At 40.1% G+C, this 15,052-nt stretch overlaps 1 protein-coding gene across 2 annotated transcripts in view; it reads right to left on the reverse strand.

Moving 5' to 3' along the window:
• Window positions 1-264: 264 nt before the first annotated feature.
• Anapc4 (anaphase promoting complex subunit 4) overlaps window positions 265-15,052 on the reverse strand; it is a 32,892-nt gene continuing 18,104 nt past the window's right edge. The window contains exons 14-28 of one of the 2 annotated variants that reach the window (XM_048364813.1): window positions 13,540-13,640; window positions 13,398-13,449; window positions 11,290-11,345; window positions 10,724-10,770; window positions 9,880-9,936; window positions 9,608-9,664; window positions 7,653-7,746; window positions 5,864-5,961; window positions 4,996-5,057; window positions 4,878-4,916; window positions 4,691-4,792; window positions 3,645-3,719; window positions 2,664-2,837; window positions 1,467-1,590; window positions 265-608 (exon numbers count right to left, since the gene is read on the reverse strand). In XM_048364813.1, the coding sequence (XP_048220770.1) occupies window positions 381-608; window positions 1,467-1,590; window positions 2,664-2,837; window positions 3,645-3,719; window positions 4,691-4,792; window positions 4,878-4,916; window positions 4,996-5,057; window positions 5,864-5,961; window positions 7,653-7,746; window positions 9,608-9,664; window positions 9,880-9,936; window positions 10,724-10,770; window positions 11,290-11,345; window positions 13,398-13,449; window positions 13,540-13,640 (1,366 nt within the window). In that variant the 3' untranslated portion in view covers window positions 265-380. Of the gene's footprint in view, window positions 609-1,466; window positions 1,591-2,663; window positions 2,856-3,644; window positions 3,720-4,690; window positions 4,793-4,877; window positions 4,917-4,995; window positions 5,058-5,863; window positions 5,962-7,652; window positions 7,747-9,607; window positions 9,665-9,879; window positions 9,937-10,723; window positions 10,771-11,289; window positions 11,346-13,397; window positions 13,450-13,539; window positions 13,641-15,052 lie in introns of both variants that reach the window. The other variant, XM_048364812.1, reaches the window with a different exon arrangement.

Genomic DNA, 15,052 nt, shown 5'->3' on the forward strand with positions numbered 1-15,052 from the left:
GGCTTTCTTTTTCAAATAGGGTCAGGTCAGCATGAGAACACCATTATGCTCAGCTTTATTGATTTAGAGATGTGGTCTGGAAAACTTTGCCTAGGCTGACCTTGAACCATGATCTTCCAAATCTCTACCTCCTGAGTAGCAAGGACTACCAGCATGGGCCACCACTCCTGGCCTCTCCGTTTGTTTTCTTTACACAGTATTAAAGACTTCTAACAAAGAGAAAGTATGACAATGGTCATCCTACTAAGAGAAGGTGATACAAAATATGAAAAAACGGTTGTTTATTTCGTTACACAAAGAAAATTAGCACAGCACAAGACATCTTAGTCCATCTTCTAAGTCCTTTCTGCCACAGAAACATATGAGAATGGCAAGTTGGATCACGAGTCCAGCTCCGGGTCAAGCTTCTCCACTTTGATGGCCATGTCTGGGGCTGGAGCATCCGCAGAGGCAGGGTGGGCCTCGGCCTCCGACTCGGACAGCACTTCCTCCTTGATCTTCACAGGCTTACCACTGGCCTCCTCCTCTTCATCTGAAGACTCATCCAGCTCCCATTCGTCATCTATGTCCATTTCAAAGACTCTCACGTGACGGAGATTTGAACTTAACTAGAGAAGAAAAGACACATTAACATTTGTGTGTGTGTGCATGCGTGTTTGTGCACGTGTGAACTCAGGGCCTGAGCCTCTTTTGCTTAAGGCTAATGCTCTACTAGTAGAGCCACAGCTCCTGAATGAGTATTTCATAGCAATAGTTAGAAGTGAGATGCAAGAGAAAAGAAGTCATAAAATAGAAACAGACAAATTCTAACTCATGGGTTAAGTCACGGGTGTCCAGAGTCACATTAACCATTTTTTAACTAATGGCTTTGCAAATAAATTTTATAAAAGGAAGTAGAAATCAGAAGCTTGAAGCAAGGAATGGTTTTATAGGAAAGTTATATTTGTATCAATTTACTCTGAAATCACTCAACTCCATCTTTATTTTACATAAAAGAATCTCCACATATCACAGTGGAGATTTCATGAAACTGAAAAATCTAAAACTACTTTTTTTTTGGCCAGTCCCAGGGCTTGAATTGTGGGCCTGGGCACTGTTCCTGAGATCCTTTTGCTCAAGGCTAGTGCTCTACCACTTGAGCCACAGTGCCACTTCTGGCCTTTTCTGCAATTAATTGGAGATAAGAGTCTCACCAACTTTCCCCGCCATGGCTGGCTTCCAACTACGATCCTCAGATCTCAGCCTCAAGTAGCTAGGATTACAGGCGCGAGCCTCCAGGACCCAAGCTACTCTTAATTATTTCAAAGTTTCTCCAAACAAGAAATCAAAATAGCTTGCTGTTTGCTCAGTTAACAGAAGCCAAGTGATGGAATGACAAGCAGAGAATGACCCTTGGAGGTCACATGCTGGCAGAAACAAGGCCATGCCCTGCTGACTGGGGGGAGGGTAGCGATGGCAACACTCACCACACAGGACACTTTTCGAAAGCCATTCCCAGCAACATACTGCGCTTTCATGCTCTCCAGTAACCGCCAGTGCTTCTCAAAGTGCAGGGTGCGTGTGGGAATAACACTGCGTTGTTCATCTAGCCTGAAGGACAAAACCGGCCCAGGAATCAAGACAGGACCTCCACCCCTGGCATTCACTAGAGGAGGGGTCAGGGGCAACTGGGGTCCTACTTGCACCATGCTCCATTCCACAATGACAAGACATTCTACAAAAATGCTGCATTCCACAGAGGCCTGGCTTCATTTTAGTAAGGTCTTGATGCCCTTTGTTTTGGGGGCAGTGGGAGGATAAATACTAGAGATTAAACTCAGGCCCTGCACAACTGGAACTGTGCTCCCCACCCTCAATTCCCTTTCAAGGAGAGCAGATACCCACATTCTTAAATTAGAGAAAGGATCCTTCAAATCCTCAAGCAACTAAAGACATCTCCTAGAACTGACTTTAGACTCTGAGATAGAACTGCGCTAATTCTGGGAAATACAAAGCTAAGTTTACAATTATTACTGACAAACTAATTCATCTTATTCCATCAAAACTTCCTAATCTAATACTAAAGCAAGGGACAAAAGATTGATTAAAAGTTCACACATTTTTCCATTTTTAATTTTTTTGAGTTAGCATATATTTGTAACATTTGGGAAGACTTCGGGAAGACTTACCTTCTTCTGACTTTCTCAGTTCTGGTGTAGGTAAACCTCCCAAAGGTAATAGCAATTGGTTTCTTCCCCACCTTTTCTAAACACTGTTTGGTGGGTTAGCACTTTAAAAATACAAAGTGGAGGCTCTCTGCTCAGCTCGTAGACCAATAACTGGAAAGCCACTGTCTAGCACCCTAAGAAACTGGAATTTGTGGCATATGTTAAACATAGCTAATTGTCAGCTGATCGTGGTAGTATATGACCGAAAACACCCTGGAGACTGAGGCAAGAACCTCATGAATTTGAGGCATGCCTGGCTAGTTCAAGTCCAAGTCAGCCTGAGATACACAATGGGACACTGTTTTTTTTTTTTTTAGGGTTTTGGTCGTACTGGGGTTTGAACTCAGAGCCTTGTGCTCTACCACTTGAGCCACACCTCCAGCTCTTTTTGAGATCCTATCTTTAAACAATCAATGCTGTTTTGTCACACAGACCCTCTACCATGGAGGTAGTTACCTTGTAGAGTAAGTCCCAGTGAACTGATATTCTGCGGCATCTTCACTGTTATACACGAATGACAGTGGCAACTGGACCAAGAGCCTGTCTCTTCCTTCACGTCCCATGGTGTCTTTAAGAACCACTGTTACAGTTTCATCATCATAAAATTGGGCGTCTAAACAGCTGTAGGTGCTAGAGGTGAGATGTGTTCTGTTATATCAGAAATGATCATAAGCACTGGGAAATATTGTATGCATAACATTATACTGATACCAAGCAAAAAATCATTTAAAACTTTAAGTGCTATTCCCTGCAATGACAAGACACCCCATCAGTTTATACTTTTGTGTCAATTATAACTTATAAAATAAGTAAATACGAGTTTAAGCAGAATGATCTATGACATTTTATCACAGTTCTAGAAAACTCTGGACATAAAGGGCTAGGCCTTAACCCTGTGAAAAGTTCCTGAGTGATACCTTACATATAACTGAGCTAACCAGAATCAAAGTGAAAGGTTTTACACATGAAAAAAGGATGTAACGGAAGACTTTACTATTTAAACCAAACCACAAAAACTACTACATGTATGTAAGGAAAAAGAGAAAGACCAGCCTATGATTAATGCCAGCTCTAAAGTATCAGGGATGGTTCAGTACTGTTATGATTCTGTACCAGAGTGTCAATGTAAAGGGTTTGGTTTCAGGTTAGTGATAACGACAGCTTTGGCCCAATAGGTCATTGGCTCCCTAGAACTGCGTCATTTTTTTAAGACTGGCATTCAGTTGGGAGAATTAAGAGGAAAAGACAGCCCATGAATTCCTGCAGGGCAGTGAAGCTGTATTAGTCCAATCAGTCTCCATGCTCAGAACACGCCAAGACCCTGGTCTCCTGCTGCAAGTGACAGAGCCCCTTTGTTCACAGCCCATCTGAAATGGCGCTGACCAGCCCCCACCCACATGCTTGGTACAGGTCATCCAAACCAGGATTGGGACTTACCTTCTTCTGACTTTTTCAGTTGTGGCATAGGTGAAGCTCCCAAATTTAACAGCAATTAGTCCATTACTTACAGACCTTGAAGAAAAGGAGAGGGGAATGAGATCCTGTGGAACAGCTAGGGAGCCAATAAATCTAAATGCCTGGAAAACGTTAGCACACAAAATACCTAATTCCCAAATCCCACACCAATATTGCCACTTTCACACCATCATACTATAATTTAAACACCTAGAAAGGCAAACCAGCTTAGCTTAAAATCTTCATCATTAAGTAGCTAAATACCATAACTAAGGATATCAACAAATTGGTTTAAAAAATTCCCTTCAGCTTTGTGCCAGTGGCTCACACCAGTAATCCCAGCTACTCTGGGCTGAGATCTGACGACCATCATTTGAAGCCAGCCACGGCAGGCATCCATGAGATTCTTATCTCTAATTAACTACCAAAAAGCGAAAAGTGGAGCTGTGGCTCAAGTGGGAGAGTGACAGCCTAGCCTTGAGCACAAAAGCTCAGTGCCCAGACTGAGTTCAAGCCCAAGGACTGGCACAAACAAACAAAAGAGTACCTTCATAGTGAGATTTAAAACAATTTAAAAACTCTAATGATTGAAGTCCTGAATTTAGTTTGATTTCCGAAATGTTTACTTAGGAATCTCAGAAAGTAAGATCTGTTATTTAATGAAATATATAATTGGCCTGAGATTTTTAAAAAGCCTTCCTATAAAATACTTATTAATACAGTTTTGAATCTCTAAATGTTCCTAAGATATAATCCAGGTTCTGCTGTTATTTTTCCTAACAATTAAAAAAAATCCTACATACAAGGCTCTATACTAATATGAAGGTTAAAACTCTAGAACAGGAAGTGATCAAATAGCTTCTCAAATCAGCATTACCATCTCCTCAATGTTAATACTGAATGCAAACCTAAAGTCACAAGGCAGCTTTACTGAAACCTGAAATGCTGGAAGGGAAGTTAAATGGCTTATTATTATTACTAATATTAAGATCTTATCTCCTCCATTCAAACTTCAAAGGAATACTTACTGGGAAATATCAGTATGCCTCCTTAAGATACACATTTTATACAGCGAGTCTTCTAAAATAGTAAAAAGAAGATACTGTAGATTTGAACTTTTATTATTCCACCTAAGGAAAGAAAAGTAATGTATTTAGTTATTTAAATTTAGAAGAAAAAACACTGTTTACACAATCTGAGGAGACACACACTTACAGAAAAGGAAATTTGAGCAATCTGCGTGCAGAGTCCTCACTAAAACAAAAGGAAAAAAAAGTGAGAAAAACTTAAACTGGCAGCTAAATTATACTACCTAACAGGTAAAGAAGATTACCTTCTAGTATCTCTATATAGCGGAATACAGATTACTTGATTCATTGATTTTCCAATTTCATCCTACAGAAAAACAAGATTTAAAAACATCATTAGAGATAGGGGTACAGCTAGTGGTAGGGCTCCTGCTGGCCTGTGCTAAAGGACCACCCCTCCCTCTGGTCTCAGAACATCAGTCACTCATTTACTTACTTCTGTAAAGACCAAAAGACACACCAGCTCTGGAACTAAGACTGTTTGTAATGAGCTTGTTCTGGGAGCAAATGAAGCACTAAGAATATTGTAAGGATGATCATTTTTAAATTTATGTGTGGAGAAAAGGAGGGAGGGGGGTCACACTGTTCAAAAAGAAATGTACAGTACTCAGCTCCTAACTTAGGTAATAACTGCAACCCCTCTGTACATCACTTTTATAATAACATTTTAAAAAATAAATAAATAGCCAGGCTCCAGTGGATCATGCCTGTAATCCTAGCTACCCAGGAGGCTGAGATCTGAGAATCATGGTTCAAAGCCAGCCCAGGCAGGAAAATCCATGAGACTCTTACCTCCAATTAACCACCAGAAAACTGGAAGTGGCTCTGTGGCTCAAGTGGCAGAGCTAGCTAGCCTTGAGCTGAAGCACTTCGGGACAGTGCTCAGGCCCAGAGTTCAAGTCCCATGACTGACAAAATAAATAAATAAATAAATGTATGTGCAGAATTAACTAACTGGATAAGACCACACCACAAGAAACTGTCAATCTTGACAGTCAAAAACAGTTGAATATCAGCATTTTTACAATTATCCTAATATCTACATTCATTTACATAGGTGAGACATATATACTCTTGCTCCCACACAAAGATACGCATTTCTTTCCAACTTACTGCTGGCTTTTGCAAACACTGATGAATAATGTTCTCCATCCGCCTTTTCACAAAATGCAATGATTTTCGAGGATAATAAGGAAACAGCAAAGGGCTTTCTGGTTTCAGACAAAAACAAACAAACAAAACCTATAGCAAACCAATGACTAGGAGAAAATAATCCAGTGTTAGAGGTAGCCCGTAGTTTTTCATGGTGGAATTCTCATTATACTTTTGACATGCTTCGTTAAAAAATGACCAGTTTCCCTTCAACCCACTACCAGCCTCTAAAAACTACACTCGCTTAGTCCTACATAAGCCTTAGTCCTACCAAAGCCCAATAGTAAATGGCTATTGTCTATTAGAAAAATGGAGGGAGTTGGAAACCGTAAGCTATGCATTGAAACAAGTTCATTCTTCTCCACTTTGCCACAATGCAATGGCAACAGCAGTCCAATGCTTCTGCCTCTGCTAGCTTCATTTCTTTTTGGTTGTTGTATTCAGTATGCTTTTTTTCTTAAAGTTCTTTTTACACAATATTACAAAAGCCATAAGAACTCATCATATTCTCTAACGTCAAGGTGAAAAAGTTTCAAGGCTTCCTGGGCTTTGGAACTGCCCGGGACAAAAAGAACTAAGTATCCAGGGCTGCCTATCAAGCTGTGACTCTGAGGCCCACTCCAATGGCCCCAAGGCTGGTTTCTCCCACTCAGCCCCTCCCTTCCCAGCTGTATTAGGTAAAACAAATCTTCATTTTAGCACTCTAAGCTTCAACAGGCGATAAACACTGGGTAACTAAGGAATAAGACATGGCCTTTGTCCCCGGTTCCCAAAACACAGCTCCTGAAACCTGGGGATTTCCTGAGTAGTAAATGTGATGGCCACTTGTATTTTAATACAGTCACTCTTGCAGGCTCCTGCAAAGCCTCAGGGTGGGGTGGGGTGGGTTACTTGGAAAGACCATGCCTTGACTGGAAGCTTATAACTTTCTTGCCAAAACTGCAGGAAAGGGATAGGGGCTTGGGATTGAATTCCATCCCAATGATTTAATCACTGTAATGAAGCCTCCATTAAAAACCCAAGGCAAACTAGGAATGAGAGAAGGGGGTGACATCCAAAAAGAAATGTAATCTTTACCTGACTTATGTAACTATAACCCCTCTGTACATCACATTTATAATGACAATAAATAAAAACAAGACACTAGGGAGGTTTGGATGGCTGGTGAACATGTTGTGCCAGGAGGGCCTAAACACTGTGCCTTCTCCCTCCATGCCTAACCGTGAATGACGTCTTCCACTGGGCTATGCTAAGTTACATTTCTATAACAAACAACCTGGGAAAGCTGGATGTGCGTGTCCCTGAGCGTTGTGCACCATTCTGGAAAGCTATGCAGACTTAGTGAAGGTTGTGGACAAGCGCCCCACAATCAATCCTGCAGAGGGGGCCTGGCTCTTGTGACTGATGTGATGTGAGGAGTCTAGTGGCCTGAGCCTTCCTCCCTCTGGAGGCTGACGATCACTGTGGGTCCTGTGTCACAACTGAAATGAATTGCAGAACCTTTCGCTGGTATATAACTGGCTGGTGCCAAGAGGGGAGAAAATAATTTGGGTGTCAGCATAGTTAATGTACCAAAGCACAGTTAACTTCAGGGTGTTTTCTATCGTAATCTATGCGTTAATCTGCTGTACTCTAATCAAATAAAATGGACATACCAAATGAGCCTGCAGAACTTAGACAAATGTTGAGGCTACTCTTTAGTCTCAAATAAATATAAACATGGCCAACATCTGTTTGGTTCATGAAGTACCTTTAAGATGGTTGCTGTTTTGGAGGAAGTCATACCACTGGTTTCCTTCTGTGTTAGGGGGTGACACGAGGTCATCATCTTCATCTTTCAAATACTAAGAATACAGTTAAAAACTTCTCAGTAAAGCAGCAAGTCAGGCTCTCACCTCTATTTAACATGTTTGTATTCAGTAAGTTTTGTTTCACTGCCAGCTTCTCTGAAGATACATTATTTTTCTAAGTAAGGTGACCCAATTCTAGACAACATGCATATGACTTAAATGGTTAGAATGCAGTAGGTATAGAAACCACTCCTGAGTTTACATTTTGTGGTTCATTTTCAAGAGCACGTGTTAACCTTATATACCTGAGCTATAATTTAGTTTTACAAGTACCAACTGACAGGATGCTCTACAAGGGCAGTTCTCACAGTGCAGCCCCACACCTGAGAGTGCTCAGCATGCTTCCATTGACCCACAAGGTCAGTGCCAGCTTTACAACACTGCAGAGGTGTCACCTGCCCTTTCACTGTGTGGAAATCTGTCTGCACTGATGGTGTGCCACAAAGAACTGCCCATGCCCGTTTCCCTCAGCTGGCAAATCAAATTATACTTGTAGTCACTGTGTTCTTTCTTTGTCACATACTGTTTCATTTATCCTGATACAGCTAATAAACTGTTAATTAAGTCCCAACCCTTGAGTGCAGATCTTTAATGTTTTGTGAGACAGTGTTGGAAGGTGCATACAGGCACTTTCACAATACACTAAAGCATGCAAAGCTGTTTTGAAGAAAGATAAAGGCAGACATTTTGTAACAAATGACATTTCATTTTTACTTAGAAAAAGAAAAGACTAAAGAAAAACTGATTCTTCATACTTGTTTGGCAGGTACTTTCTTTTGTTTTAATTTAATTTATTTATTTTATTTTATTTTATTTATTTTATTATCATTAAGTAGTTGCACGAAGGAGTTGCTAATCATTGTGTTCAGTTTATGAACCTAGTGTGTCTTGGTCAACGTTACCCCTTTGAACATGCTTACCCATCTATCCCTCCATCCCCTCCTATTCTCACTGTTGGGCAGGTCTTTTCTTGAAAATAAAGTAAGCCTGCCACTTTAGGCAAAACAACTTGAAAGATTTATGGTGAATGATAAAATTGAAACTTTCAGCTAAGCATGGTGGTGAAGGCCTGTAATTTAAGCACTTAGAAGAGGCTGCAGCAGGAATATCACAAGCTTATGACCCAGCCTGGGCTATACAGCACGACCTTGTCTCAAAAAAAAAAAAAAAATCAACTCCTAAGCAAAACTTAAAATGTTGGCATGTGCATCTGCCACTGAGCAACTTAAGCGCCTGACAGCATCACAGGGCCTAATGACTCTGGCCTAATGACTCTGTTTAGATGAGGATGATGGTAACTGATGTTTAGATACTATGCAATGGAAGGAGTCAGCACTTGAGAGATCTGTATAACCCAGAGTAGCAAAAGGACCAAGTGATGGTGCTACAAAACCAGGCATGAGTAAGAGACCCCCCAAAGTGCAAGGAAGATGGACAGATATTGAATGACACTGAATATGAAATGTCTGTTGACCCAACTTAGATTCTAGATTAAAAGCTTCCTTCGAAGAGACTATCCTCTGGTAGAATTTTGTGTAACACTGAAGAAATCCTTCGTTACAAGACAAAACTAGTTCAGTACTTCCTCCTTTCCAAGGACACACCTGCTTGAAGTCAGATTTTCCTTATATGTTAAGCAAATCAGCATATTAAAACAGAATGAACAGAGAAGTGACATTAAAATTAGCTGTCTTCTATTAAGCTGGACACCAGAGAGATCTGAGAAAATACACAACAATGCTCATTATACTGGCATTATATTATTTTCCATAAGCTTTAGATAACATGAATTAACAGTACAAAGTCTTAAAATTAGTTCTTAAAAATCAAACTAAGTTCAATAGAAAGCCCATACCTGACCAACTTTTTCAACATTAAAGTATTTTCCTTTTCGATTATAAAGGTCTGGAGCCTAGATAGAACAAACATAGTTTAGTTCTGAAGTCAGCTCAAAATATTAAGAAAATAATTTTAAATTTAACCCTTAATACTTTATAAGAAGTCTACTTATAGACTTTATGTTTAATTAGTTTTGCTAAGGTAATTACTAATTGCTTCTTACCATTAACCACGTTTGCTGTAATTCTTTTCCAAGTGGCTAAATTGTGAAAAATAGCAATTTCTTACCTCATTGAAATGCTCGGTAAGAAATTCAGCAACAAATGTGATATCTTTCTGAGTCATCTATTAACAAAAAGGGACAAAAAGAAAACAAATCAAGATAAAAAGTGAGCTTCCCAGTGATCTACCTGAACGGACAGTTTGGGCAGTGACTGCAGCTGTTCTCGCGGAACTGGCCCTGCAGGGAGAGCCCAGAGCCGCTTGCCACATCCAGACAGAAGCCTGCTGGCTTCCAGGCTTCAACTCAGGTACAACACTGAGGTTCTTCCATTTCAAGGAAAATAAAAATGCACTTAAAACTTATGGTATTTAAAGCAATAAATACAAGGATTCTATGTTGTATGAACTATAACACCCTTTAAACATGAAAATTATAAATTCAGATATCATAACAGTACTCTGTGAGATGAAAATATTATGCAAAACATTCAAATTTTTTAGATAAAAAGAGCCTAATATCCTGTTATCTAACTGTGTAAGAGTACCAAAACCACCAGCAAAGCTGAGCCCAATGAGGACAGTACACTAGGAAATTACACAGGTGTCCTTAGGTAGCTGAGAGATTGGTTGTAAGATACCAGGGATACCAAAATCCATAGGAGCTCAAGACCTTTATGTAAGAAGGCACATCTTCCTGTACACTTTAAATCCCCTTTACAGTGCTTGTAACACCTAATACAATGTAAACAGCTATTACTGTATTGTGTACAGAATAGTGACAAGAAAAACAACTACATATGCTCAGAATCGATGCATTATTTTCAGAATGTTTTTTGTGAGTGGCTGGTTGAACCTAGTGAGATGGAACCCACTGACACACAGGGCTGGCCGTACGTACTTCTGTGCATACCTTATTCAGCTCAGGAAGCACATGGTCTTCTGTCATTCTCAACATGGCTGGAAATACAAAGTTAAAAACCATCTTTAAAGGAAACCAGAAATGTAATTTTTATTACAGATATACCTCAAAGACCAAATGAGTTTTACTAAACTAAATCTTCCATTTGAACAGTTTCTTTTCACTACAAAAAACTCTCTCTTTGAACAATTAAATAAAGGGTAAGGACTAAAATCTCACTTATATTAAAAGGATCTGAAATATATTCAGGACTGTTGGTCCTCACCCTAACAAAACAGTTTTCAAAACTGTTAAAGCAAGAATGTTAAAGTCAGCTGTGCTGGTGGCTCATGCCTATATTCCTAGCTACTCAGGAGGCTCAGACCTGAGGATCAAGGTTCAAAGCCAGGCCAGGCAGCAAAGTCCAAGAGACTCTTATCTCCAGCTAACTACCAGAAAACTGGAAGTGGCCCTGTGGCTCTAGCCCCTTGGGCAGAAAAGCTCAGGGACAGTGCCCAAGCCCAGAGTTCACACCCGAGGAACAACAACAACAAAAAAGAATGTTCAAGTCAACTTACCCACATAAAGCCACCGAAAAAATGCTTTGAAGTTTTTCATACTACTGTCTATAACTCTAAAAAGAGAAAAACCAGAATGTGAGGTTCCTGTAATATTATTCAATTGCCATAGAATAAAATAAACCTTACTGTTCTACTTTGTCTTGTCAGGATTTAAGCCCTTAGAAGAGCAGATTTTACAAATTAAACATTTTTACATTCCTAAAATTAAAGAAAACACAAAACACATCCTGATTCTTTCCAAAAATAAAGCAAATAACTGATACTATCTAGTTATAAATGTCTTTGCAAAAACTGAATCTTTCCCAGGATTCCATGAAGTATGAAATGTTTTCCTAACTTTCCAAGTAAGCGAGGAAAAAGATTTCCAACACTGTTTGTTTAAAAAAATTACTTACTAGTTGGTAAGAAATATACTGGCTCCAAGAGGAAGTTACTACTATAAACTTGTTATTAGGTCACAATGTCTGATACTACTGGACATCATTTTATGAAGCTGATTTTTAAGTCCAGCAATAAATAAGGTCTCAAATATTGAATTCCCCTGACCTTGACAAAAATGACAAAAAATTAAGTATTATATATAAAATTCATCTTCATTATGGTGAAACTTCTGAATAGAGATGAGCTCAATTTTATAGTCACTTGAAGTTTGCATCTATGTGATATTTACAGTAAGCAAATAATACCTGTACTGGTTTTCCTTGAGGTCCTAGGACCTGAACCGGAGGCCTGTGATTACTAGGCAACAGTGTGCCAGTGAGCTACGTTCCCAGCAGTACGTGTACTTCTCATAAGTTTCACGGCAGTATCATTCACTCTACTAGGAAATCAAAGACCTATGTTACCTATCAAAGACCTATGCACCCCTATGTTACCAAGCAAGGTAACTAAAATTCTCTTGCAGAACCAGTGAAAAACCAAGTTTTTCTGTGTACTCCCCAACTACCTTCACCACTACCTAGGCAACCAGACAACACCAAAGCCCTCCCTCACTGCTGCTATATCTCCATCTGTAACCCTATATACTAATGTTTGTCCACTTGAGAGGACCAAGAAGCTAAATGCTTTCTATTCGTAGTGAACGGTGACCACAGAGGACCCCCCCGCCCAAGTATTCCAAAGCACAGGAAAACAATGTCATTTCTCCTCTCACTTTGTCTTCTGACCAAGTGCTGGAGTTTTCATTTTCTAGAGCCCCATTAAGAAAGACAGTGAGGGCTGGGGATATAGCCTAGTGGCAAGAGTGCCTGCCTCGGATACACGAGGCCCTAGGTTCGATTCCCCAGCACCACATATACAGAAAAAACGGGCAGAAGCGGCGCTGTGGCTCAAGAGGCAGAGTGCTAGCCTTGAGCGGGAAGAAGCCAGGGACAGTGCTCAGGCCCTGAGTCCAAGGCCCAGGACTGGCCAAAAAAAAAAAAAAAAAAAAAAAAAAAGACAGTGAACAGGAGGGACCATATGTATTATACACTTAGAAAAAGAGTAAAGAGCATATTAAAACCAGTTCCAGAAGTGCGGAACACTGGTGGGTGACAAAGCTCCCCAGCAGAAGGCAAGCACAGACAACGTAAAGAGGCAGCGTCAGGAACAAGAGAGCCTGAGAAGCTCAGTGTTGGTGGTTCCTGCCTCTTCCTAGCTATTCAGGAGGCTGAGGTCTGAGGACTGCAGTTCAAAGACAGCCCAGGAAGGAAAATCCAGGAGATTCATTAACTCTAATTAACCACCAAAAAGCCAAAATGAAGCAAATGGTAGAGCACTAGCGTTAGGAAAAAAGCTCAGGGATAGCACCCAACCCCTGAGTTCAAGCTCTGGGGCTGCTCCCCCTTCCTCCCCCCCCACCCCGCCCCCGACCAAAGTCTGAGAAACAGCTCAAAAGAACAATAAGAAACATGTGCTTCTCAACTGTATCTTACTGCACTGGACATACCAGCCAAATTTAAATAGAAGTGCAGATAAACTATTCTATGATTTTGTAAGGGAATAAACGTACAGTCCTTTTCCCTTAGCATCCCAAGCACCAGGATTACAGGTATGTATGTGAGATTCTTATTTCATTTCAAAAGTGAATATTCACAATCAATGATTCTAGGTAACCCATTACTTACTGAAGAAGTTCATTTGCCTTGAGTATAAAAGAACCCACCGCAGTAATAGCATCTAAAGGGAAATAAATAAATAAATATATAAGTAAATAGCCCTTGTTAAGTAAACTATGTCTAACATTCTTTTGTGGAATTAAATCACTACCTTCAATTCCTGTAGCATCCAGTCCAAGGGGTTTGTATTTTTGCTTCCATGAAGCCATTCCTTTCAGTTCACTCAGATGATACAATAAAGACTCTGAGCCACTAGCAATACAGGAGACAGTGCCATTACTTCCTCAAGGTGGTAGTCAGTCACTACCTTTGCTGAACAGTTCTAAATTTTCAGAGATAAAAACTAACTTTTTAATTTTCTTTCTATAAAAAAATTGGATCTCTAAAAATTTGTAAAAACAAGCAGAATCATCTGGTTATCATCTACTGAGATGAATATATATGATGATAAGATTAAATTTTACATGATCAAATTGTGTTTCACAGTCCTGGCACTATTTGGGGGTAGGGGCAGTGCTAGGGATGAAGCGGGGGGCCTTGCACATGCTAGCAATTGCTCAATCACTAAACTACCCCTTAGACCCAAATCTTGGCAATTTAAAGACAGCAAGTAGGCCATCTTGTTCACCCATATTTACCTAATATTAAACAAATAATTTTTGAGATGCAGCTTGCTGTCAGGCAATGTGCTAGATGGTAGGGACACAATGGTGATAAAAATCAGGTCCTCCTGACCATGGGACTTACAGTGTAAGGGGGAAGACAGGTCACAACCACACAATCATACAGTGCATCTTCCGATGACCATACATGCCTTGAGGGAAATGCATAGGGCAAGGGTATAAGTAGAATCTGAGTTAATATAGGGACTGGCAAAAGCTGCTCTAAGGGAGTCCAATGAACTGAGAGCTGATGATGCAAGAGCAGGCCAAGTGTTCATAAAGCACGAAGAAAGCCCCAAAATCCCTGGGCAGAAAGACATCAAGTGTGGAACAGTAGAAGGCCTCTTATAAGAGCAAAAGGCAATGCAGGTATGTAATGGCTATGAAGCATCTTGTTTCTAAGATCAAAGAGAAGGCACCAGGAGCTTCTGTGGGCCATCCCATTGGACTCATTGAGGAACACACATTCTACAAGGCTGGGGGTACACCTCACCAGTACAGTGCTTGCCCAGCATATGCCAGACGCTGGTTTTGACCCAGAGCATTCCAAGAGAAGGAAAGAGAACAGTAAAAAGACCAGACATTTGTGGGGCAAAGTATAGAAAGCCCAGGGCAGAAGGCACTACATAACGGGCTTTATCCAAACTTAAACTGAACATTCAGCATTCACTTGTGAAACTGTCACTCAAGCAACTATGGATAGGAACAGCATGAGGCCCAGAAAACCAAAAGATATCCTGGCTCTTCCATGTCCTAACTTTGGGCCAGCTGTATAACAAATTCAGTTTCCTAACGATAAAATGAGACTCAGAACAAAATTCTAGGGTGTTGAATAATATGTGATTCACAAGATAAAATACATAACATATTCAATTTTCAATGTGGGAAAAAAAGTACTATATACCCTACTATATAGTTTAATGAAAGGAAAAATAATCCAGAAGGGAGACTAGCCTGGTGAAAAGATAGTGGAAAATTATTTCATAAAACAAACTTAATCTT

Source organism: Perognathus longimembris, chromosome 16, assembly GCF_023159225.1.
Source record: "Perognathus longimembris pacificus isolate PPM17 chromosome 16, ASM2315922v1, whole genome shotgun sequence".
Classification (NCBI taxonomy): domain Eukaryota; kingdom Metazoa; phylum Chordata; class Mammalia; order Rodentia; family Heteromyidae; genus Perognathus; species Perognathus longimembris.